Raw genomic sequence first — 26177 nt, forward strand, 5'->3', positions numbered from 1 at the left:
CACCGGAGGGGCGGTGATGTTCTCAGGTCACAAGTTGTGCGTTTGGTTTCTGTCTTTTTTTCTTTCTTCAAAACATTTCATTTGTCTTTTGTTACAAAGACAAATTAAAAGACAAACTGACATCAGCACGAAATTAAACAATATTATACAAAGAAATAGTAGCAAATGAAATTATTAAACAAAAATAAACTTTAAAGATGCAGCAATGTTATTTGTTCTTACCTTTAATGGAAATCTAAGACAACAGAAGTTTGCGAGGGATCTGGAGGATCTTGCCAAAAGTAAATGTATTTTAGTCCCTGACACAAATTGACTAAATGTCATATTTTCATCCAGATCCTTAAATATTGCTAGTTCTTTGCTACAAGGATAATATTTTTGAAATTTGCTCCCTTATTTTACCTGAATGCAGCATTGAAAAGTGTAATGCGTTTTAACAAACTTATATGAACTAACTGCGCATTCCAGAAGAATTTCATTGGGTGAGTTATGCACAATAGGTGAGCAAAAAACAAACACATAATTTACGGAGAAGAAAACCAAAATATCTGCTCCGTCGCCATGTTTGCTATATAAAAAGCTTTTAAAAAGGAAAATATCTTAAAACCAGGCAGTTAATAAATACAAAAACAGTCGATTACTGCCTTCTGTTCCACAGCTTTTGATTTTGAAGTCGACAGTTTTGTAATAGTGCGCCATCTTGTGGCTCGAACCCAGAATGCTCAGCCAGGAAATGGCAACTCTCGCGAGACTTTTTATTTTTACTACTGTCTGAAGTCCAAACATAAAGCTTGCGGATAAGTTGGTTATCATCTTCAAAACAACATTTAAACCCGGTAAGTAACTAAAATCAATCTTCATAACTGTCAGATTGTAACATTTTGAACATTTAACGTCATACAAAGTGGGTTTTTATTAGATTTAGACCGGTTCGGAATTAGGTTTCCTGGTTTTGACAACAAATTAACTATTAACGGCAGCTGCATCTGTCACGAATAGAGAGTCAGTTTGTTATATTTGGCTAAAACGTCTGATATTTTGGTAAATATAACACCTTTAAATGTTAATGTTTGCATTAACATTTGTAACGTGGTAATGCAGGTGTTTTACCTTCGGGTTTGTTCTGTGGCAGAAAACGTAGAATTTCGTTTCGTAGTTTAAGTTTATGAAAGTAGTTCAAAGTTTTAGAAAACTTTTTTCAATTTATTTAAATGGGGCACAAATATAATAAACAGGTGCATATTTAAAAAATGACCTACCATTGGTTCATTTCAGTTATTGTATTATTATTGCAGATATTGTTCAAAAAGCCTTGCAGTGTTTTTAATTTACTTGTGTTTTTTACAGCTTGCAGAAAATTGTAATCAGGAATCAGATTCCTTTTGTTTGTTCCTTGATGGGAAACTTGTCATCTTTCATCAATATTAAGGAAATATTGACTTAAAAGAAGCTCCTATATTTTTCTGAAGAGTTCCTTGTTAGTTAGTTTTGTCTTATTTTAAGATATTTGCGGTAGAAACTAGACTAAAATTACTTGGTAACGCTTTGTGTTTTTGCAGTGTATGAAGTGAGGAACTTTAGCTGCCATGTGTCTCTTTCTCTCTATTTTATGTAAATAAGTGTTCATGCAGACTTCTCTGTTGCTTTAGGAAACAATCAGGCCTGTGATGATGGTGGAGCGGTGAGGAAGATGAGGGCGAACCTTAATCAGCTGATGTTCGGATCCACAGAGGAAACACCTGGAAACACCTGGAAACGCCTGGAAACGCTGCTGCAGGTCGGGCCATGAAGGAGAAACACATTCTACTTTATTCTGATCTATTCAACGTTACTCTGTTCACGTCAAATAGATTCTGTTCTGATTTCTTCTTCTATTCTCATGATTTTATTCTCTCATCTGTTTTCTTATTCATTTTAGTCTTTATCTGATTTATTAAATTTGCATCTATTGTGTTAGTTTCAGTTCTAATCTAATGTGATTTATTGATTCAAACTGTTATTTCCTATTAAGTTTTGATTTTTGTTATTTCTTTAGGATTTTATTTATTCTAATTTGTGATTTGCTCTATTTTCTTTTTCTTTTTGTCTTTTTTGACTCACAAAGAAGCAAATTTTACAAAACACATCCTCACAATTCAATAGTTAAGAAGCAAATGGCACATCTGTGTAATAAATAAAACACAGGGAAAGATTACAATGTTTGAAATATGGAATAGAATAATGGGAAAGAAAGGAAAAATAAATAAATAAAAACATAACATTAATATTATAATTTTCTTTATTATACAGTTTTTATTGTTACTGACTGAATTACAGTTTTTTTTTTTTACATCTTTCTCTGTTCCTGCAATTTTTTAAATCTGTAAACACTAAGGAGCTACAAATATACAAAAAACTATAAATAAAATATTTTATTTGCTGGATAAATTTGCTGCAGGCTCTGATTCTCAGCAGATTGTCCAGATTTGCTGCATATTCTCATTTAATGGCAAATAAACTTATAATCTTCTCTGTTCTAGTCGACAAACCAGGAAGTTTTTTTTAGTTCTGTTTGTCAGTCAGATTCATAGAATCAAACGTTTCTGATCGGATGAAGAAAGAAATGTTTTTATTGTTGCTTTCCTCTTTAATTTCCATCCTTTACTTTTCAATCTGTTTTCATCTTGTGACTCAGTCCAGCCCAAATTCCTGGAAAATCCCGGCTGTCCGAAATGAAACGGCTTCCGGAATAAAATACCAGATTAATTCAAACAAAAGCAAAACTCTGAACTCTAATCCAGCTTGACGTTTGTCTCTGAACCTTTTACAGGCTGGAGAGCCGGAGGAGAGATGTAATGTCAGGAAGCTTCCAGAAGGTGGCAGAGTTCTGATTGTGAGTAAATAAAACAGAACAAAACTAAACCAGATGAACCGTGTTTACCAGAACCACTGAGCTGGAAGCAGAAACATGACTAAATAAATCTATTCTATATGTTTTCTACCAATTATAAATTAAACATGTAATATTTTACTAACCTAAAACAGCCTGGTGTTCGTATGAAATGTAGCATAAGCTCATCATTTAAATAAAAAATATTTATTCTCAGCAGCAAGAACAGGAAATGGGTTACACTTTAAAAATACTCACCTTATTTACATGAGTAAATAAGGTGAGTGGCAATTTATATCAAATAAAAATAAAAATAAAAAGCCCGGGTAAAGGAAAACAAATACTGTTTACTAAATACTTTCCATCTTAAAGGGACAGTATGATGTGTTTTCCAGCCATTTAAAGACATTTTATAACAAAGTCAAGTAACTGTGTTGCCATCAGTTGTTAAAAATGCTAAATATATCAGATGTGACTTAAAAGAAGTTTAACTTCCCGATTTACAGCCTTGAAATTGGGCCTCTGTCTCTTTAAGAAACTCCTGCTCTTTCTGAAACTCCGCCTTCAGGAAGTCATCCCAACATGGCTCCTCTATTAAAAACCCTTTAACAACGTTTTTACCAGAGAAGTAGCTCCTATAAGTTCAGCAGCTCCACCAGGTGTTTGCTAATTGCTGCTGGCTAGTCTGAAGGAGCTGAGTGGGGGAGGAGCTCCGTCTTTTAAGGCGGAGCTACGTCCACCCAGGCTGAACGGTTGCCATGGAGATTAAAGTATTTCATGCATTAAAGGATCAGATCAATACTCCAGATTTGTTTTATGAGGGGAAACATTATAACATGATGTAAAGCTAAAAAAAAGCGATTTTACAGAATACTGCTCCTTTAAGTAGATTTCAGTTTCTCTGTGTGATATTTACTCTAACAATTTGGAAAAAGTCTCCATCTGGTGGGCCAAAGCTGTGGTTGGGGGGCCACAGAGAGTCATGCCGAGTGCTGAAAATGGCCCTCGCACCGCCCTTTGAACACCAAAGGTTTCACAGAATCAATAAACAGTCATGAAATCATTCAGTTAGATTCTGTTAACTAAACTAATACGTTTTCTAAGCTTTGGGGAAAATAGCAAAAGCAACATTTCTGATCAAACTGTCAGTTTAGTGAAATTAAACGAAACTCCAAAGATTTTTATGACAAATGATAAACAATATGATAAATGCTCCGACCTTTCTGCAAAATATGATCTTAAAGTTTTACTATTTTAGTCAACCTGTTTCCTGTCGTCTCAAACGATCTGTTTACTGTTCACTGTAAGATATGAGAACCGTTTCAGGAACTTTATTTTACACCCAGATAATCACACAACGCACAATTTTAGCTCCAAACGTCGACATCTCACTTAAATGCAGAAAAACGGGAAGTGAATTTATTTGTTCAACCTTAAACTTTATTGGCACATTTTGAGTTTAAAAACTTATGTCTTATGGCAAAGTACCCAGACATTTTACTCAAGTAAGAGTAGAAATACTTTGATATATTTTTATTCAAGTAAAAGTAAAAAGTAGCTGTCCAAGAAATTATTAAAGAGTAAAAAAAGTATTTGGTAAAAAGTCGAGTCAAGTCCTGAGTAACTGATCAAATGATCGTTTAATATTTAAAATGTTTCACCATCAGATAAACAAAGATATAAAGTTAAATGGACATTTTGATATTTTAAGGTCAGAAATTACAATAATTTATATAAGAAACAAAAAATAACAAAATCAATCAAAAGATAATTTTTCCAAATCAGTTTAAACAGAAACAGAAACTGCAGCCGTGTGTCTGAATCTGGTGATTTGTTTTTCATTCAGTGGGAAGAAAATCCAGGAATTTTACTCAAGTAAGAGTAGAAATACTTCATAATAAAATTACTTAAAGTACAGCCTAGTAAAAATACTCCTAGAAGTTACTCAAGTAAAAGTAACTGAGTAAAAGTTTCTGCTGATCTCTGCATTTCATCTCCATGTTTATGTAAAATCTTAATGGTGACACAATAATTAGATAAAACATCCAAACATTTTAAATAACTGTAACTAGATATAATCTGAGGCAGATTAAATTCTGGTTTTCCTGTCTGGTTTCAGGAGCGCTGATCGTCCCGCCGTCATGAATTCGTTGAGGCGAGGATTCGCCAACCTGCAGACGCTGATGGACAGCCGCGCGTCGCGCAGCGAGCAAAACAACAACCTGGAAACTCCTGCAGCTGACCGTAAGTTTCTGTTCTCATCTCGCCTCCGATGATCAACATCTGGTGACTAAAATATTCCCCCATTTTAATTAGTAAAACTACAGAGCCCCCTAGTGGCCGTAGGGGAATTTATTTTTGCATTTCCTTGCTAAAAATGAGCAAATAAACTTTATTCTGGTCTATTTTGTATGCAAACATCTATTTAAAATTGTACTCATACTTTTAAAGAGCCTCATTGAAAATATATTTATACATTTTTAACTCTTTGGTGCTTAAAACTTGACTGAAAATGAATCTATTACTTTGTGTTTGTTTATGTGAAGCTTAGATGAAAACGGCTGTTTATTAAACATTCAGACTGCTAACATAAAAAAACATAATCAGAACTTCAGAAGACTTTATCAAGTACCTGAAAAACACAAAATCAGTGAAGTAAATTAAAGTTTGCTAAGTTTAAACCTGATGTCATGTCGTTCTTTTACCACAAGGTGGCGCCCCAACTGGCCCTAACTCGTCTCAGCAGCTCCTTCATGTTGGTACGTCACCACAGATTAATGATTTTATCTTTTTTTTCTTTTTACTTCATTTAAATCGGATCAAGAACCCAACAAACTTACTGTTTCCTTTCATGCTATTAGCTTTTGGCATCTCTGCCAGTTTTATATTATCTTATAAGTTTTACTAAACTTAATTTTATTTCTATTTTGTCATTTATCTACCTGTGATGTTGTTTGTTGTGAAGCGCTTTGGTCAACTGTTGTAAATGTGCTATATAAATAAACTTTGACTTAACTTGACTTTTCTTTTCTTAAAAAAATAAGAGTGTCAAGTAGCGGTTGCCGTGACAACCAAAGTCAAAATACACGTCTCTACAGTCGACCCCTATGATGTCAGGAAGCTCTGCAGCACTCAGATAGTCAAGGTACACACACACACACACACACACACACACACACACACACACACACACACACACACACACACACACACACACATTCCTGTATGTTTTAGGCTTTAAAATGAAATAATAGGAATGTGATTAAAATCTCGTTGGCTTGCCGTATCTTTAGAGGTCAGAGGACGGCGAGTATCGAGCGTCGGTTTGCTGCAGCATCGACTCCAAGCTGCAGCGTCACAGCAGGATGGAAGTCAGACTTTACAGAGAGGATGATTTAAGGTCACACTCCTCAGTAAGTGTGTGTGTGTGTGTGTGTGGGTGTGTGTGTGTGTGTGTGTGTTTTACTACAGCTGTGTGTTTGTGTGTATATAAGAGGCTTAATGATGAGGACGTGTAAAACCAGCACAAACTGACTTGATTTCTCTCTAAATTAATCTCCAACACACACACACACACACACACACACACCCCGCCCCCCTCCAACCACCCCCACACGCACATTCCTACACACACACACACACGCCCCCACGCACACACACCCATTGGATGGATGGGTGTGTGTGTAAAACAGAGAACAAGCTGAGTTAATTTTCGTTTTTCAGCTCTGTTTCTCCTGCCAGGAGCTTTTCTAATCTCCAAATATTTTCCCATGATGCACCTGGGGGGGGGGGCGTGTTTTTTTTTTTTTTTAATCCCTTGGGCTACGATGAAATGGCAGGAGGAGGAAAAAGTGAGCGAGTGAGGAGGAGAAACAGCTGATTTTTCAGCTGAAGTCGTTCCTGTTTTTGTCTGGATTTGTGGAAACTTCTTCTTCTTTGTCTTTAATTTTTGCCGATTCTAATCTGAAGGATTAATCTTTTAACTCCTCCATCGCTCCGCTGCTGTTTGACTTTAACAGTAAAACTGTCAGTAGGCTTTAAACTGATGGTTCAGGTAGGAAACAGAAATTTATATTTCTGTTTTTATTTGGCATTTAGATCCTAATCTCTTAATCTCAAACTGATATTTTTGAACAGAAACTGAAAATAAACCAACACAATGGATCAAAATTAAGTCAAAAACAAATAGCAGCAGCAGAATAACTGCTTTCTACTACATAATGCTTAAAATAATGACAAATGTAGATTATTTTTCCAACTTGCAGCTGGAGGATCGATTTATCTATTTATTATTCTACATCCAGCAGCTCTAGTTACTCTAGCTCGTTATCTTTAAACTCTCCTAAGAATAAAACGTTCTCAAGATGCAGCGAGCGATGATGGCCTGCGCCGACTGTTTACGTCCTCCAAGAGACGACAGCTCCCCTGCTGGACAGGTAGGGCATTACACGGCGGAAACAAACAACATGGAGGCGAAAAATACCCGACATGTAAAGTTATGAATGTGATTGAATTAGAGCTGAAATGATTAATCGCGATTAATCGTGAGTATTTGTGATTATTCCCAACTCTGGATGTGTGTAAAAATATTCAGCTCAACCCAAATTAATCTGAAATAATTCATCCCCCATATTGAGTGAAAACCTGAGTAAAATTTGAGTTTTTATTGAAGGTGTCGTCTTTAAATTGACCTTTAGCCACATTTAAATGAACAGACAGCCATAGAAGAAGTAGGTGACGCTGAATGTTTCATGTTTAGATGTGAATTTCTCTCACTGTTTGATGATAAAAGCTCGCTGGAAGCAGGGAGGAAGTGTGCAGAGGCGTTCGTCTGTTAACCACAAGCAGAGCACAGTGCAGCGTCTCTCACATCTCCTTCATCTCTCTGTTTACTCGTTCAGCCAGAAAACTTTTATTCAGAGTTAGAACATGTTTTCTGGTCAGGAGTTTATCTGAAGGCCACACAAACACCAGTTTAGGGTTTGGTTACCATGCCAACCATGGATTGGGACCTATCTGACTTTTAACGACCCGGATAATGACTTCCAGTTTGAAAACATCCACCGTGATTTTGGGTTTTTACTCCAGTAGAAGGAAGGAGGTCCGTTGTTTACATGAGCTGATTTTAAGCTTTGGGTCTGATCAGCGTCCAAACGCTGACACAGCGAGATTAAAGGTGACCTGTTATGTTTCCTTTAACAGGTCCACACAAAACATGTTCACAAAATCGTTCTCAGATCTTGAGGTTTCAGTCAGGTCAGCTGTTTTAGCGCTCTGTCACTTTAAATCCAAATGAGCGGCTGAACACGCCACCATGTGAAAATGGCTGCAACTAGATGTACGGTTATGCATCTCGTTGCAAATGTGAGCTAAAAGTCGGGAGGTTTTTGAAACGGCTCGTTTTCCAGACACCAAAAACATGAACTCAAAGTGTTTGTGCTGTTTTTCACAAGCAGTCGACGCACAAAAAATGTGCAGAAATGAATTTTGATTAATAGAACCTCTTTAATTTTAGAGTGTAGATTAGAAAAGTTGAACAAAAAGTATCAGACATGCGTTTTTATTATCTAATAATCCAAATGTTTTCTACTTAATCTAATTAAACTGGTTACCTGTTTATTTAAAATCTACTCTTACCTCTAATCCTGGTTGGTTCTCTTTAGGAACCTGCTCAAGACTCAAGCCTACTGTTAATATATCATCTCTTTTATTTACACATTTACAACCAGATTTTAACCTTTTATCTAATTATTTTTTCAGTCCTTGTCTACTTGATGCTTCCTGTATTAAATTATGATGTTAAATCTACTATAAAATTATCCCTTGAGCGTTGTTGAGTTATGTTTACACTGCAAAAACACAAAATTTGACCAAATATTCTTGTCTAGTTTCTATTGCAAATGTCTTAGTGCACTAGAAATTAAATGAAACTAACTGATAAGTGACTTTTTAGCAATAAATAGAAGCTTGTTTTAAGTAAATACTTCCTTAAAATTGATTAACAGGTACTATATCCATTGGCGGATTATTTTATTTACAACACAGAAAAAATGTCGAATGAACCTGCCAGGGGAACTAGAACTTTTTCATCAATATTAAGAATATTCTCCTATATTTTAGTGAAAAGCTATTTGTAAGTTAGTATTTGCTCCAGAAACTAGGTAATGTTTCTTGTTGATCTCACATTAATTTGGCCCATTTATCTCGTTTCCCCCCCAGTTTGTTTTGAATGAAACGTGAAGCGGCGTTTAGCACCCAGCTGTGGCGTCCAGTGTGTGTCGTGTTTCTAGGTTTGATGAGGATTAACGCGTAATCCTGAAAGCCTCTTGTTTGGCCGGGAACTCATTGAGAAACATTGGCTCGGCGTGTCGTTGCACGTCGGCTTGTGGTTGCACCAACGCGGAGCCGCCGGCGAGGAAATGAGGCAACGGCTTGGATTTCTCTAGCATGCAGTAACTGCGCTGCAGGGAATTTTTAAAAGTTTGCAAGACTCTCTGAACGCGTCAGTCAGATCCAGGCTTGTTTTGTTACTGATCAGTTAAAAACCTGAAGAGGGGAAAGGAAATTTAACTGCAACATTTTCCTAAATACTCTCTGACAAACTGGAATGTTCCAGTTTCAGAGAAGAAAATGTTGGAATAAATGAATAAAAAACTATGTTGAATCAGTTTTATTCTTAAATTTGAGGTTAACAGGTTCAGGAGGGAAACCGAACCAGAGTCTGAGGGGATTCACTGCAAAATTATAACATTTTACCAAGTATTTTTGTTTAGTTTCTAGTTTCCAGTTATCTTAGTTCACTTGAAATAAGACAAAAATAACTTCCAAGTAACTTTTGAGAAAGAAATAGGAGCTTGTTTTAAGTTATTAATTCTTTAATATTTATTTAAAATAAATTAGTTTTGTTGGCAGATTTGTTCACTTATGACAATATATATTTCAATATTTTTTTAACTTGTATTTTTCAAGTGTTTTGAGGTTTTCTCAGGGCAGGTGAGAAATATTTGGTCTCTTTTCTTCCTGTTGTTTGGTTCAGATGTTGTGACCTTCATTTTTTGTGAGTCCGCGATTTCTGAAATTCTCTAAAATAATCCATAATTATGAGTTTATCGCAGATTTTCTACTAAAATTTATTTAAAACATTGGGTTTAAGTGATGCTAACTCCTACCTGCAGGTGCAGCGCTAATTTACTTGGATGTTTTGTAAACTTTCAGTTTACATCTGATTAATGGCTCATGCTCTTATTTTGAAATGTCCTGTGTGCTTTCTGACCGAAGCGCTACCGTGTTTAGTTAGCCAAAATTAGCAGCAGAGATAGCAAATCTCAACAACAATAAAACGAAAACTCTGAGTGAAAGATTTGTTACAAAGAATCACTTCCTGAAGCGCAAACTGTACATGTAGGTGTGCAGTAACAAGTGTGAACCTGTTGAGGGCGATATAGTATGTTGTGACGCATGGTGGGCGTCAACAGGATTAGATTTAATGCCTTAGCATTAGCTTCCATTAAATACCTGTTGGTTTAAACCCTAGCATTAGTGGAACTGATGTTTATGAGTTGCGATTTAGCATTAGCCTCTACTAAATACCCTGATGATATAGCATCTTAGCGATATCAGAACTGATGTTTATTTTAAGTGATTTAGGGTTAGCATAGCTAGCATTTTAGCTCATGGCGCCCACCACTGCCAAAGATGTTCCCAAACCAAAGTCTTTGAGATTCTCCACTGGGAACAAGCTGGACTTGTTAGTAACACAAGAAGAAGTAGCATGTCGTTAGCTTGTGCTAAACCCAAATGAATGTAAAAACAATAATCTGAAAATCAAAACCAAAATGTTTCATCACTTTTAGCATTCAGAGCCAAAGTCTTTCCTCTTTAACTCTCCTCCTTCGTGTTTGATAAAGCATCTTAATCTCAGGTTGTGACGACTTTAATAAACCTTTTCTGGGACTTTTCTCTGCTTCCCTTCACTTCAGTGTTGTGATTTTCTGTCGACTGCGTCGCCTGATTTGAGAGCTTTAATCCCCTGAGCTGCTGATTATCCTCACAGCAGCTCAGTGACTTCAGCTGTGGGGAGTTTGGACTTTGCTCGACTCTTTTTTTAAAGATGGCCGTCGGTTTGTGGTGTGGCTCTGTAAATAGTGCAGACGCACCATATATAGACGCTAGTGTCCTCAATAGGACCAAAACAGTCATAAAAATGCTGAAATCTGCCATCAACGTCATTTAAATGTGAATTATTTTCTTAAGAGCTTTTTTTTTCCTTCAATAATTCTGTGCATTTCTCCCCTTTTTGCTGTTTCAGCCGTTAATCTCTTGCTCAAAGCAAAATAAAAGTGACATTCTGCTAGAAGATTGTTTTGCTCTTAATTTTTCTGAATAGTGAGCGTTTTGGGATCAAAGGTGCGGTTCTGTTGGACATAATGTGAATCTTTAACAGCCACGGTAACGCCTCATTTTATTTTTTCTGCTTCAAATGATCATCTGGGAATTTGTTTTCAATTCTCTATCAGCTCCCTACCTGCCATGCTACTAAAAGCTGAATTAATCAGAAAGTAGGCCAAGCTGTCAGTTTCACTTCCAGGAATCCAGCAGGTGAATAAATCCTGATCAGACAGAGCAGCGCAGCGTAGCGTGAGATTCGCTGACGGTTTTTTGGGTCATTGCTGATAATAAAGTTGATTCACTGTAACTCTGAGGTAAATATGGCGTCCAGCAACCTGGCGACCAAATTATTAATGTCACAGTTTTATTTTCCAGTGACATCATGTCTTCTTTTGACTCTAAAACAAACAGCAGAGACGCAGTAAACTGATTGTATGTTTGCAAGTTTAAGCATATTTTATCATTAATGTTGGAAACCATTTTGTTTTTTGTTCTTTCAGAGAAGCTGTTTGGGTTTCACATCGTTCTCCATCAGAGATCTCCTCCGGTCCAAAGAGCCTTGCTGCTCCCTGAAGCTCAGGTAAACTTTACATTTCACTTATAGAAGTAGCTTCTAGGACAATTAATCCTCCAGAAAAATCACAAACTGCCATTAAACTGATAAAAAGCCTAAAATCTTTTTCTTTCTGATCGGCTGTGAAACATCTCTGAACTTTCTAAGCTGGCTTAAAGTGAAATCAGAGAACCGGCATTCATCCTCGCTCTCATTTCTTGTGAAAAACGCTTTTGTAGTCAATGAGGTTCTTCTTAAACAGCCTGTAGATAGGGGTCCAGCTACCTGCCTGCTGATTGGCTGTTGCTCGGATACCTTTACCCAGAAGAGGAAGTGAGATGGGGCAGCGTGTGTCTCCGCCTCTAGACCCATAGAGGAAAAAGTCTCTTCCTGTTTTAGCATCAAATCACCTCCAGAGAAGAAGAGAGGAGACGCAGACTGAAAGCTCACACATGCCTCAGTGCAGGTTTGCAGTTTGCTTGTGGTTTTCCTTCGCAGGCTGATTTTCTCTTTGAGTTTATTTGTTTAAGAAGGAGATGATGTCCGTCCAGAAACGTTCAGTACGATGTCACTTCCTGCAGGTGACAGTCCAGGTTGACGTTTCAATGTAGATTTATTGGCTTTGTGTTGCATGAATGTCAACAAAACATAACGTAGGGCTAACTAACTGCTAACACCGTGGAAACCAGAAGTTTAAATTCATGTTTTCTTTTTCACAATTTGAAATTAAATCTTACATTAAATTAATATAAATGTTAGTCTTTAAACAAGACTAAAACTTGTCTTGTTGTAGTTCAGCTGGAGTTATTTCTGTTTGCTGAAAGCCACAATAATAATAGCCAGAATATGTCAGAGATTTATTTATTGATGCTTACACACACAGAGTGATTACCGTCTCTTTAAAGGGGATCTGTTGTGTAAAATTCACATTTTGAATGTTTTTACTCTTCCATTTTGGATCCTAGACGTTTCAAATTTGTTCATTTGACGGACACTGCGCAGTTACCTAGCAACCCCAGCCCCGTTACCTAGCAACCTAAGCACAGCTCCAGCACTTTTGTTCTACTGGTTTTATACTTTGTACAATGGCTGCTGGAAAATACAAGTGTTTTGTTGTTGACTTGCCATACAGAAACCACTTGCTAAATTCTTGTTGGTCGTGCAGGAGGCTCAACTTATGCTTTTCCAAGATGTACAGTTGAATAATTGCAAATCGGTCTCTAGCCATTTTTCATGTGCGAGTGTAAATGTTGAGTTGGGGGGGGGGGGTGCTTGCAGCAGATTATTTGGATTTAAAGGGACAGGACACCCTAAAATATCTAAAGTAGGCAGACGTGTTCCGACTAAAAATCGTCTAGGAATGATTTTGTGCAGAAGATGTCATGAACATGTTTTGTTTAGGACATAAACTTATCCTAACCTGTTCAAGGAAGCATCATTTCTCACCTTTAAGCAATGAGGGAAAGCCCAGATGATGATGTCATGGCTTTAGAAACTTCTGATAGGTTTAGCAGATGGAAATAAATTAGATGATTCTACTTAAAACAAGATACGTTTGGTCTGATTTGACCTCAGACTGTGAGAAAGGTGTATGTAAACTTCTGGTTTCACCCTAGAAAACCATTGATTAGAGATATTAGTATCAAATGTTGCTATAAATCCATATTTTGCTCTCTTTTCTCGTTCTTTGCTGTCATTGTTTGTTGCTTTCAGCTCTGACCTTTAGAGGTCGAACAATCAGTTGTTTAGAAATCAGTCGGCTGATTATTTCCCTTTATCGACTTCAGCAGGTCGAAAACTGGAAGATCTGCTGCTGTTTAAAAGCAGATTAAATGTATTAACTGCACAACATATCTCTAATTTATTGTTACTGTGTTTCTGGGATGTTTTGCAGCAATTATTTATTGCAGCATTAAAAGTTTTAATACATTAAAAAGTAGTAAAGTGTTAAAGTTATTAAGAAACTACATTTATTTACTTTTCTCTTTTCCACGTTGATATGAAAACCTTTATCCGCGTCAACGCGTGATTTCCTCACATCTTGCAGTTTATAGTCTACAGTTTTCCCTTTGGTAGAAATCCAGCCATGATTACAGAAAGATGATTTGATTCAGACATCAGAACAACCTTGTAGTTTCTTCCAAACTCTGTCGAGTTATGATGGAGGTTATTATTGTTAACTAAATAATGAAAACTTCACTAAATAAAAACAGTAATTATAGAACTATAAGAACTGTAACTAACTATAACTAACTGGAGCCAAATTGTGTGTTCATAAAATACTAAAACTGTACATAAAACATCCTTTGTTTTTGTGTTTATGATTATATTTATTAGCCTTTTAACTGATGTGAAATTCAGCTGGTCTGAGTTTTTCACAAACTGCTGATCTACTGGGATTTTCACTCACAACCATCTCCAGGGTTAACAGGGAACGGAGGGAGAAAGAGAAAATATCCAGTGAGCCTCAGTTCTGCCATGTTGAGGTCAGAGGTCAGAGGAGACTGGCCAGACGGTCAAAAGGTCAAGACTAAATAAAACTAAACTTTAAAGAAAAATACAAACTATTAAAACCCTAATAATGGTCCTTAGACAATCTGTTTCCAGTCTGAGGCCGTTTTGTTGGACTGAATGCGACCCGGTGTCAGAACCAGAACCGTCGGGTTTCACATGTCAGTTCTCATATTCCTGATCTGGGTTTAGTTCTCTTTGTTTTGAATATTTACCTTCTGGTCGATGTTTTCTTGCTTGGTTTTTGGTTTCCAGGCGTGTTTGATGCGTCCGCGGTGCACAGAGTGGCGTTAACATAGATCCATCTCTACAATATTTACATCCCTGCTGGGTTTGGTCCAGCTTGTTGCCACTTATTGTAAATAGTTTGTTGCTTTTTGTGCACAAATGCACATTTTCAATTTTTTTACTCCACTGCACATTCCTTTGGATTGGAGTTTGGTATTTTATAGTTTTTTATATCTTAGTTTTGCTCAAACTGTACAGCATGTTATTCTTAATTCTATTTTTATATAGCATATTTTATATTCTATATTTGTTTTTGTTTACATGTTTGGATTTTATGTCGCTTTGCTGCTTTTACACTTGAATTTCCCTTTTGTGGGACAATAAAGGATATTTTAATCAATTCTATTCTTTGTGTTTTTTTGTGTTTATTTTTATCAATCATATTTTTCTCCTTTTCGGTTTCCTCTTGTTGCTGTTTTCTTTTCTTTTTTTCTTCTGTCTTATTGTATTTAGTTACGATTGTTCAAGTTATTTTGTTTCCCAAATTCATCCCACCATCTTTTTGTTTTTTCAACTTGTCTTTTAAACAGTTTCATTAATTTAACTGGGTTAAAGAACCTCAAAATAAAAATAAAATAAAAGAATTTAGACCATTTTTCACACATTGTAAATTTCTTGTTTTGTTTCTTCATAATAGTGGTTTGTTTGGTTTTGTTAACTTTGCCTCTAGTTTTACAGTGTAACAGGAAGTGGCAGCTTTACTTTTAGAAGTGAGTTTCATTTTCACCTGGCCGCCTCCTTCAGTTCTGTCTTCTGTCCGTTTGTCTTCGCTGCAGGACGATGGACGGCGTGAACGAGGTCGGGGACGTGACGGTTTCCCGCCTGCAGCTGGAGGAAGAGACGGAGGATAAATGTCCAGAAAACAAGGTGGAGGAAGTGAAATGTTTGTTTCTCTCAGCAGAGAGGTCTCACTTTGACACTTTTCTTTGCAGTTTCGTCTTTGGCATGTTCATCTTGTTATGTGTGCCATGGATCAAATTTAGATTAAAGGTTCAGTGCGTAAGTTTTATATAGAATATGCTCTTTAAATATTTGTTAAAACTGTCACCAAACAGATAAACTGTGAAACATTGATCTCCACCTCCTCCCTGAGCTGCTGCTGCTGAATAAATGCACAAAAGAAAAAAAATCAGAGCCAGGAGGCGGGTCTTAGCGCTGACAGTCATCCTCATCTATGTGCTGCTAAATGTGCTAATAGCAGAGAAACAAAATACTGTTACAGGAAAACTTTTTATATGTTGTCATCAGTGGCCAAGTTAAGAAGATTGTGATTGACAGCGCTAGGCTGTTTAGTTGTTGACTATCCAGAAACCACTTGCTGCATTCTTGTTGTTTGTGCAGGAGACTCCACTTCTGCTTTTCAAAGATGTACGGTTGTATAATTGCGCATCTGTTTAACCTGTGAGTGTAAACATTGAGTTGGGGGGCGCAGCAGCAGCAGATTATTTGGATTCAAAGTGACAAACACAGGTATCAAACTCCAGGCCTCGAGGGTCCCTGTCCTGCAGTCTTTAGATGAGCCACAGGTACAAACACTGGAATAAAACGGCTTAATTACCTCCTCCTTGTGTAGATCAGTTCTCCAGAACCTCAATGACCTAATTATTCTATTCAGGTGCAGCAGAGGCTCATCTACAAGTAGCTGGACAGCGACTGGAGGACTGGAGTTTGACACTCCTGCCCTAAAACATTAAAATCTCATTATCTAAGAATGATTTTGAAATGTAATGAACGGGTTTTGTTTAGGCCACAGATCTAGAAGAACAGTGTTTTCTGTCCATTTCACCTCCACTCAGGCCTGATCGTCTCTTCTCTCCCTCCAGAGCGCCGTGCTGTGTGACGCGCTGCACGGCTCCGTCCAGGACAAAGAAAACAGTCCGATGATGCGAGCAGGTGAGACTCCGGCCGGCGGCCATGTTTCTGCCCGATCCTCCGTCCTCCAACAGGTGTGTGTCTGTGCAGCCTTGTGCTCCCAGGTGTGTAAGCTGTACCGGTTTCAGACGGAGGATCACAGGTGGCTGCTGGTCCGGGAGCAGATGTCAGAGACGCCGCTGTCCTTCTCCTTACCCAAACAGCTGCTGAGCGCGCTCATCAGGGAGCACACTGACAGGTACACAAAGGGTTAATGACATGAAATAACATCGACGTGCCTCGACCTTGTTAAGTTTCAGTCGGCCGTGTTTGATTTTGTTGCTCAGGGTCGCGGAGGTCAAGGCGCTCGGTGACCTTTCACCTCACTGGGACGGCCTCCGCCACGACGCCGTCACCCACTCCCTCCAGCTGATCGGCTGCTACCAGCAAACGCAGGCGGAGCTGCACTGCCTCTCCAGTGAGATCAGAGTGGCATCAACGATGACTCAGTCCAGCCTTCCTCACCTCACGCTCCCTCCTCTTCCTCTTCCAGCGGCGTCCTGCTTCAAGGCGAGCAGCAGCAAATCGGACCGACACCTGCAGTTCATCCCCACCAACCTGCACAGCCAGAGGATGGAGGTGACCGGCCCCGGCAGCTCAGGTAAATCACAGCGCCCCCTACAGGTGTTTTCCTCTCTTCCTGTTTCCTCCAGGTGTTTTCCTCTCTTCCTGTTTCCTCCAGATGTTTTCCTCTCTTCCTGTTTCCTCCAGATGTTTTCCTCTCTTCCTGTTTCCTCCAGGTGTTTTCTTCTCTTCCAGGTGTTTGGTACGAGGTCATCACGTTCGGAGCGCCGGCCGATCACCACCAGGCCTTCAAACATGGAGGACTGAAGCGGCTGCTCATCAAGCACACAGACCACACACACAGGTGACCCTTGACCTCAGATTCAAAGCTAAAAATACTCAGTAAGGTTTTATGTTTTTGCAGTGTTGGAGGCTCCATCAGTGTAAATATCACAGCAGCTGCTTTAGTTTAAAAGAAAATGATGATGAAACATAATAATTATGATAATTTGGATTTTTTTGCAAACTTTTTAGAAATATCCTAAATATAATTATAATTTCTGAATATTGATTAAAAGATTAAAGTTTAGTTCCACTGACTGAAGTGAAATAATCTGAACGTTTTCATCAATTTGACCAATATTTTACTTAAAACAAGCTGCTATTTCTTGCTGAAATGTTACTTATCTGTTAGTTGTCTAAATTTAAATGTGCTACTATATTTTCAATAGAAATACTTTGTAAAATGTAGATTTTTAACAGCTCAAGTATTTTGATACCAACATGATAGAGAAATCTTAAAGAAAAGCAGAATTATTTTTGTGTTACCTCAGTTCAGTTTGTGTTAGAGTTGTTTCTCGCCGTTCCTTCGCCTTTAGCTCGGCGCCGTTTTCCCGTGACGAGTCGTGCAGAGCGAAGCGGCTGCTGGCCGCCGCGGCCCAGCTGCAGCCTCTGGTCTTCGGCCTGGCGGAGCAGCTGCTCTCCGTCTCCATGGAGGCCGACCCGAACCGCCTGCAGGACGTCCTGGACGACCTCAGGGAGCAGGTGAGAGAAACACACACACAGCTAACAGGAAGGCAGATGAATCTGACTCGCTGCCTCCCTCCCTGCAGACGTCGCTGTTCATTCAGGCGCTGAACGACGATCTGGTGAAAGTCGCCCTGCAGGACATGAACAGCCGGGCCGGCAGCGGCAGCAGCCACCTGCACGGCAACGGGTTGCTATGTGAGGTATCCCCCGGCGACCAGGAGGGGGCGCCGCAGGACGACACGCAGAACAGAGAGGAGGAGTGGGCAAGTTGGAAAGGGTGGGACAGGGTTGCCAGGTCTGACAGTTTCCAGCAAAAACACAACATAAAACAAAGCATCCAAATGAATGTAATGAAACTAATATAAGACTAGATAGAGTCATGTATGAACGAATGAAGGAACTAACAATAAAAGAAATGAACAAACGACTGAAGGAACGATAAAAGGAACAAACAAAAGAAGAAAGAATAAAAGGAATGAATAATGTAGCATTTTATTAAAGTTTGGTGCTTTTTTGAAAGAATTTTCCTCTGAACACTTTTGAAAAACCGGCCAAATTTTATGAAAAGCATCTCAAATTTTGATCAGCCTGTCGAAATCAGGTTTTTTTTTTTCCAGCCCGAAGTTCAAAAGCAGCGGAAACGTTCCCAACCTGGCAACCCGGTGTGTGGCCGTTTCTGCGGCCATCGGTTGGGTAAACGTGTTTGTTTGTGTAGGACAGAACGTGGGTGAACGTCGGTAAGAGTCTGGACTGCATCACGGCCATGGTGGAGCGGCTGCAGGAGCGACAGCGCCACCTGCAGGAGCAACCGTCGCCGGAGCAACAGGAGTCAAGTGGGGAGACAAAGTCCCAACACACAGGTGGGACAGAAAGAGACAAATGTCCCAGTTTGTCCTACAGTAATTTTAGCTCAATAAGTTCTTTCATTTCTCATATTGCTTGACAAAATAAAAGCAAGATTTAAAAAACATAAAATACCTTAATCAGGAAAAATGAGTCGTTTTTGGGGCCATTTATGGTGATTGTTTTTGTAAATCATAATTTCTATCAGTTTAGTTATTTTTTAAGCAGTTGAAATCTATTTAAGCTAATTTAGAACCAAAATTTTTAATTATTTTCATTTATTTGGAATTATTTTGATAACTTTTCTACCTACCATTAATTTAAAGAGATGAAGAAAACAATGCGGGGCATAGTGGAGACATTTTTATTTTTGTTTGTTAGATGTCCAGTGTGACGTTATTATATTATTTATTTTTTTGTTTTGTTTATTTGATTCTTTTACAGCTTAAAATAACAATTTTGAATGAAAAATCTTGTGTGGTCTTCACCTTCTGCCAAAAGTTAATTCACTATAAAATAAACAACTATCTTTGTATAAAGATAATAATAAAGAAATAACTTAAGTTTACATGTGAAATTATCAGTTTTTATTTTGTTTATATTTTTGATAAAAGTGAACTTTATGTACTAAATTAAAGATAAAATGTTCAGAGGAAGTTTCTCTCCTCTCTTCCTGCAGCCTCTCCTTCCTCCTTCTCCTCCTCCTCCTCCTGGCAGGAGCAGCTGCTCCCCCTGGTGGTGACGCTTAGAGACTGCGTGCGGGAGGCGGTAACCACGGCCCGAGCTGCCATGACCTTTGTTGTCCTGCAGGGGGCGGTGGCTGCGACTGTCGCTCGGGGTCCAACGCAGATCGTCCAGCGGCGCCACGCTGTCTTCAGCCAGGGGGTGAGAAAGAAACTCAGGCCCTGTCCGCCATTTTATCCTGAAGACATTTAGTCATTTTGGTGTCTTTGGAGATCAGAAAGTTTTTAAACCAACTTACAGTTTAAAAACGTTGGTTTTATGTTTCCATGGTGACATATTTTAAACGATGACATCGCAGCTCCATGTTTCTCTCTGTCCTTCATGCGCCTCACTCTCATAAATAACAAACATGGCGCCGTTTGGTGTTCATTGTGTCGTTCTCTGGCTGTGTTACAGCGCCACCGACTGGCCCGGCAGACCAACTGCAGCCTTTCAGTCTGTGGTTCTGCATCTGTTGAACATTTTTTCTTAATCTGAGATCGTCTCTGTGTGTACAGGGCCTCTGTTTCCTTAAAATACTTTCTTTATTTTATTTAGTATTTTTGTTTAAATAAAACATTGTAGATAATCTACAAATATATATAGAAAAGCAGCAAAAGGTGATTTTACAATAGCATCAGAATCAGGCACATTTTATGTTTTTAAATAGCTTTCATATTGGATTAGGGTCAGATTTATCATCATGGTTTCTTCAGGTTCTTGTTCCATATGGATAAAAATGTAACTTCCTGTTTTATTGTAAGGTTTGTCTCTGTTTGTCTCCCAGCTCTCAGCGATTGTTTGTGGGTTTATGCTGAAACTGTTTGGAGGTTTGGAGGATCCAGAGTTTCTGCAGCAGCTTCTCTCCGTGGGGATCCTGGCCCAGTTTGAAGGCCTGCTCAGCACCTACGGTACGACGACGACCCCAAACAATCAGCTGAACGTTTTTATTTAACAGGATTTAAAAAATAATCTGAGCGTCTTTGAGAAAAACTGGGGCAGCAACAAATAATTCTGAACATTCAGAAAATATTTCTCTCTCTTGTTTGTTCTTCTGTGCTTGAAAACCTTGAAAATATTTGAATTTCATTCAGTTTTGGTTTAGTTTCTAGTGCAAATATCTTACTACATTTAGAATAAGACAAAACTATAAGTAACTTTTCAGCAATCTATATGAGCTTGTTTAATAAATAATTCCTTAAAATTAAAGAAAAAGTTCTATTTCTATTGGCAGATTATTTCACTTATAAAGAAATAATCTGTTATTTTTAATCAATATTAAGGAATTATTGACTTAAAACAAGCTCTTATTTCTTGCTGAAAAGTTACTTATAATTTAGTTTGTCTTATTTTAAGTGTATTATTTTCCTTTAAACTAGAAACTAGACTAAAATTACTTGGTAGGATTTTTGTGTTTTTGCAGTGTGTTGCTGGTAAATTTGGGAAACTTGATGCTGTAATCTGAGTGTGTGAATCGTTTGTGTCTCCAGGTGAGGAGTTGGGGATGCTGGAGGACATGGAGGTGGGCGTGGCCGACCTGAGCAGCCTGGCGTTCGCCATCACCGAGGCCCAATCCGAGCGACCCGACGACCTGCAGCCGACGCTCACAGGGGCCTGGTGAGCGCTCTGACACACACACACACACACACATACACAGAACGCGGCCTCATCTCGGGTCATTTCTCCTCCATCCAGGGGCGATTTCGTGGTCGAGGTGCCGCTTCCCTCTGAAAGCTTCAGGTCGCTCCCCGAGGAGCTGAAGGCCGGCCGTTTGATCCGAGTCGAGCCGGTTCTGTTCAACATCGGGATCAACCAGCACCAGAGTCTGGCTGAGAGGTACAAACACAACGACATTAACATCTAGGAGTTAAAATCACCTCGTTTTTTCATCCTTCGTGTTTTTTTTTATTGAATCTGCTTGTTTTTTGTTCAGTGGGTGGAGAATCCGGACATTTTACTCAACAGTAGAAATACTTCACAATAAAATTACTCAAGTAAAAGCAAAAAGTGCAGCGTAGGAAAAATACTTATAAAAGTAAATCTTTTCAAAAACGTTACTGAAGTAAATGTAATTGAGTAAATGTAACTAGTTACTACCCATCTTTGATTACAACCAGTACTTGATCATTTTTCAGTGCTCTACCCACCTCTGTGTAACACTAAGATAAATATCAGTGATATTTACAGTAGTACCTACCGCTAAATTAGCCTAGCTAATGTAGCTTCTATCTGCTAGCTAAGACAGACGTGTATCCTACATGTTTGTTGCTTCATGAACTCACTCTTGCCAGAACCTCATTTTTCACCTGAAGAGTTTGTACGTTCTCTAAAAAGCCGTTTAAATAAATGGATCTCAGTGAAGCTCCTCCATGTTGTACGAATTGGTAATAAACTTTATCGTACTATCAGATCGGAAACATATTCTCCTTCTCCGTCTCATACGGGTCGGTCCTGACAGCAGCCATTTTGTTCTTGCATCTTTCTCTCGCACATTGATCCACAGTTTCCACATATTTTCTCTGTGTTGGTCTTGGAGCCATGGGGTCGCTAAGCGCTGCGCTCGCCTACCAAGATGGCGCGGATCACTTCCTGTTCAGACGTGTGGGAACTGTGTATGAAGAGTTATTTTCTGTTGTTTTCAGGTTTGGAGACAGTTCTCTTCAGGAAAGAGTGAATCAGCAGAGCTGTGAGCGTCTCAGAGTTTATTGCAACAAGCTGAGAGAAAAACTTCCTAACATGGGTGAGACCGAGTCGCCTGGAGGTTTTTGTTTTTATTTTCATTTCTTTGTAGAGCTTCAAAATAAAATCTCGGAATTTTTTTAATCCCAATTTTTTTCCCTTAAAAAAAGTTTGAAATGACAGAAATATCTTAAAAAAAACATTTTTCTATTTCAATTATTGTTTATGTGAATTGACCTCATTTCAAAATAGAAGCTGTGAAACTCAAACAAGATGGCCGCCCTTTTTGCATTGGTGAAAAAAAGTCCAGATTTTCCAAATATTTTATCTCTGAAACCAAAAGTTTGGTTAATTGCCCAGCCTTATTTCTCTTTTATCCCTAAATAGAAATCAGGTAATATAACAATAATGATGATATTAATATTTTAGAGGTGAATCGCTGACCGCTCCTGAACTGAAGCAGCTCTTTCTCTCCCTCAGCTGGTATCCAGTCACTATTGGACCTGCTGTCGTCTCTTGATCGCAGTATAGAGGCCAAGAAGAGGAAAAACGTCGAGGTTTTGTGGCTCGCAGCTTCAGTAAGTCGCTCTGCTCTACAGGTTAGGGATCTCAGGAGCTGAAATAAACTGAGAAATAAATGTTTATAATGTTAAAAACAGAAAATAGATCTCCTTCAGTCCAGAAATATTCTTACCATGTTCAAAAGCTAATTGCTAAAATGAAGTTGTTGTTTTTGTCACCATTTCTATGCAGGTTAATCTCATAAAAACACCACGACTCAACTATAGTTTAATGTTTTACATTTTTACTCAAAAGTAGAGATTTAATCACTTTATAAAACCAGAAATTTAGGAAACAGACAGAAAATCAGCTGGTAGATTGTGTGGATGAAATCACAGGGAAACTTTTGGGATTTAGTTTTTGTTGTTTGAAAGGGTTAGGGGTTAGGGTTAGGGTTAGGGTTAACTTATTTTTCAGAGTCAGTTGAAAGTAGAAGAAATGTTCCTGAGTAACACTGGAGCTGCTGAGCTTGAATATCAGAAAACATCAACATCACCTGCAGAGAAGTGGGAAAAGTGTTGGCACTAATACTGAGCCCTCAGGGACACCATTTGTGACCTTTTAAAAAACAAAATAACATTTTAAAATTTAATCACAAGATTAATTATAAGCTAAAATAACTTATTTTAAAAGTTAGTTTTGCTTTTTACTTCCTGATGCTGCTCCAGTTTTGTTTACATTTTGTGAAAAAGTAAGTTGTACTTTTCAAAGGTTTTCATGTCGTTTCCTTCAGTGGTTCTTGGTGCAGCGCCCCCACAGGTGAGGAGGGGAACAGGCTTTTCAATTAGTTTGGCTTGTTTGACTTTCAGCAGCTGAAAGTGTAAAAAATGTTCCACCTTTGGTCCCCAGAAACAGCCAAAGATAATTTTCTCCATGTTTTTTGTGTGCAGGTGTGTCGTAAAGTAAACGGCGTGCGGCTGACGAGCTGTAAGAGTGCGAAGGATCGCACGGCGATGTCTGTGACGCTGGAGCAGTGTATGATCCTCAGAGAGCAACACACACTCAGCCAGCAGCAGTTCAGCTCTGCGCTGGACAACATGAGGAGGTGTGCGTGTGTGTGTGGGTGTGTGTGTGTGTGTTTACACTCAGCTGTCTTCTTCTTCTGAGGGTGCGTTCACACCAGAACCTGTTGAGCTCAGTGTCTCCAGAGGTTTCTGTGTCGTTTCCTTCAGTGGTTCTTGGTGCAGCGCCCCCACAGGCCAGGAGGGGAACAGGTTTTTCAATTAGTTTGGTTTGTTTGACTCAGTTCGGTGCGAAGGCAAACCGCAGCAGCTGAAAATGTAACAGATGTTGGTATTTTTGTTTCTAATGAACCGATTCTACTGGACCAGGTGTGAAAACATCCTCAGTTTCTGCATCTTCACTTCTCATTTTTTACCTTCATTTCCAGTTCTTTCTTTCTTTTAATTTCCTTCCTTCTCTTTCTGTTTTTTCTCTCTTCCACTCCCTCTTGCTTCACATGCTGCCCCCTGCAGGTCTCGTCTGTCCTGGGGGCAGATGCTGGGCTGCTATGCCCACTCCGGGTTCTCTGTCTCTGGGTTTGACCCGGCAGAATGTCCCTCCGGCCTCCAGAGCCCCTGGATTCAGATGTGTTTTCACTCCAGAAGACATTTTTACCCAGTGGCCTTCCTCCTGGTGACCTCTCACCTGCTGGTTCTCTGGCTCATATTCAGCTTGGTGATCCTGCTGGCAAAATACCAGTAAACAAGACTGGGAGCACTGGGAGGCAGGGATTATAATGTTGTTCCAGGTTTGTCCACAATAGGAGAGCATAAATGAGTCCAAACTTATTGATTTATTAATGGTTGAAAAAGACGATCTGTGTGTTTTAGGAGAGACGGTTCCAACAGTTAGCTTTAACTTATTAGCATCCTGATGATTTACAGTATCAGTCGGTTTGATTTTGTTTTACAAAAGCAAGATTGTTTATGAGTTGTTTGTTCAATAGTTTACTGATTTTTCAATTTAATCTAAGATTTATTTGTTTAGATTTACCAACCGACTTGTCCGAATATTTTTTCTAATTTCTGCTTGTTAATTTATTCACTCTTGGTTATTTTCTTACTGACAGCTTCGTTTGGTTTTTGATGCTTTTTATGTTGAGTTTTGCTGCCACCAAGTGGCCAAATTGAATTTAATCACTGCAAAAACTAAATTTTACCAAGTATTTTTCATCCAGTTTCTAGAGCACATATCTCACTACACTTAAAAAAGAGAAGAATTACTTATAAGTAACTTATAAGTAATATACATGAGCTTGTTTTAAGTCAATAAATTCTTAATATTGCAGAAAAAATACTTGTTGCATCAGCAAATAACAAAACATTTTTACCATATTATAAGTGAAATAATCTGCCAGAGGTTCTAGTTATTTTTCATCAATATTAATGAATTATTGGCTTTAAAAAAGCTCCTATATATTGTTGAAAAGTTACTTATAAGCTTAGTTTTTTCTTATTTTAACTGTACTAGAACAAAAATACTTGTTAGTGTCGCCTACAGACAGTTTGCACAGGTAGCCTCTGTTTTTGTAGGACCGTAGATCTAGTCAAAGTAAAATCTTATCTCCCCCAGAGGAGGATGTGTTTTCAGACAGGATGTTGCTGCCTGATTGCTGATCTGTGTTTCTGTGTTTTCGTTTCGCCGTGCAGAGACGGCTGCAGGACGGAGAACGTCCAGAAGAACATCGGCACCAGGAAGTTCGCCTTCAGCAGCGTTCAGCTCCTCACTTTCCCCAAACTCTACAGACCTCCAGACGGCAGCTACGGATAAACACTTCCTGTTTATATTCTTATTTATGCCCAAAGATAGTTTATTTTTCCATGTGAAGTGTGTGTGTTTGCTGGTTAATGCTTGCAGATTGTATTTCTGTGTGAATGAGAACCATGTTGGCTGTTGACTGTTTTTATAGGTGTTCGAATTACAAACCTGTTTCTGCAATAAATGACTGAAATCTTGAGTCTCTGATTCCAAACGGTTATTCTGACAGTAAATCCACTGAAAGGCCTAAAATTCACTGCTGGGTTGGAGGTATTATGCATTTGTATGATAAATTTCCACAACTCTGATCTTAGAGTGAGAAATTCTCACAAATAATCTCAGCCTTACACAGGTTGGCCGTTGGACTGTTAGGGACATTTCCCGAATGACGGATTTGTTTCAGGCCGAATTGGTCATGTGGCCAGAATGTGTTTTTTTCAATCTACATTTTGTTGACCACACAAACTATATGACATGTCACTTCTAAACAGCAACATCTAATTCATGTAAGTATTATCTCTTATATCTCATAATTGTGTATTTGTACTATACCATTCA

The 26177-nt window shown here is 38.6% G+C and overlaps 1 protein-coding gene across 4 annotated transcripts; it reads left to right on the forward strand.

Annotated features, from left to right (window-relative positions):
- Window positions 1-752: 752 nt before the first annotated feature.
- Window positions 753-25818, forward strand: LOC102230490 (type II inositol 3,4-bisphosphate 4-phosphatase-like). Of its 4 annotated transcripts, XM_023346910.1 has the most exons (25): window positions 753-836; window positions 1650-1777; window positions 2810-2872; window positions 4989-5113; window positions 5581-5628; window positions 5914-6014; window positions 6163-6282; window positions 11758-11837; window positions 15386-15476; window positions 16433-16502; window positions 16572-16719; window positions 16808-16938; window positions 17014-17121; window positions 17280-17388; window positions 17903-18068; window positions 18137-18316; window positions 18769-18913; window positions 19576-19781; window positions 20407-20530; window positions 21110-21236; window positions 21315-21455; window positions 22262-22359; window positions 22779-22876; window positions 23750-23904; window positions 25511-25818. In XM_023346910.1, exons 4-25 carry the CDS (start codon window positions 5011-5013, stop codon window positions 25629-25631), a joined length of 2670 nt encoding a protein of 889 aa, XP_023202678.1. In that variant the 5' UTR covers window positions 753-836; window positions 1650-1777; window positions 2810-2872; window positions 4989-5010; the 3' UTR covers window positions 25632-25818. The 4 variants fall into 4 exon arrangements, with proteins under 4 accessions (XP_023202678.1, XP_023202679.1, XP_023202680.1 ...); XM_023346911.1 differs by lacking the exon at window positions 6163-6282; XM_023346912.1 differs by lacking the exons at window positions 753-836; window positions 1650-1777; window positions 2810-2872; ... (2 more) ...; window positions 5914-6014; window positions 6163-6282 and adding an exon at window positions 6716-7305.
- Window positions 25819-26177: the final 359 nt, after the last annotated feature.

This window comes from Xiphophorus maculatus, chromosome 14 (genome assembly GCF_002775205.1).
Source record: "Xiphophorus maculatus strain JP 163 A chromosome 14, X_maculatus-5.0-male, whole genome shotgun sequence".
Lineage (NCBI taxonomy): Eukaryota > Metazoa > Chordata > Actinopteri > Cyprinodontiformes > Poeciliidae > Xiphophorus > Xiphophorus maculatus.

Excerpts from the sequence above, each read along its gene's own strand:
- LOC102230490 (XM_023346910.1), top strand. The coding sequence starts at position 5,011 with ATGAATTCGTTGAGGCGAGGATTCGCCAACCTGCAGACGCTGATGGAC. Across the intron at positions 6,015-6,162 it reads GCAGCACTCAGATAGTCAAG|AGGTCAGAGGACGGCGAGTA; the intron begins GTACACACACAC and ends CCGTATCTTTAG. Across the intron at positions 21,237-21,314 it reads CCGACGCTCACAGGGGCCTG|GGGCGATTTCGTGGTCGAGG; the intron begins GTGAGCGCTCTG and ends TCCTCCATCCAG.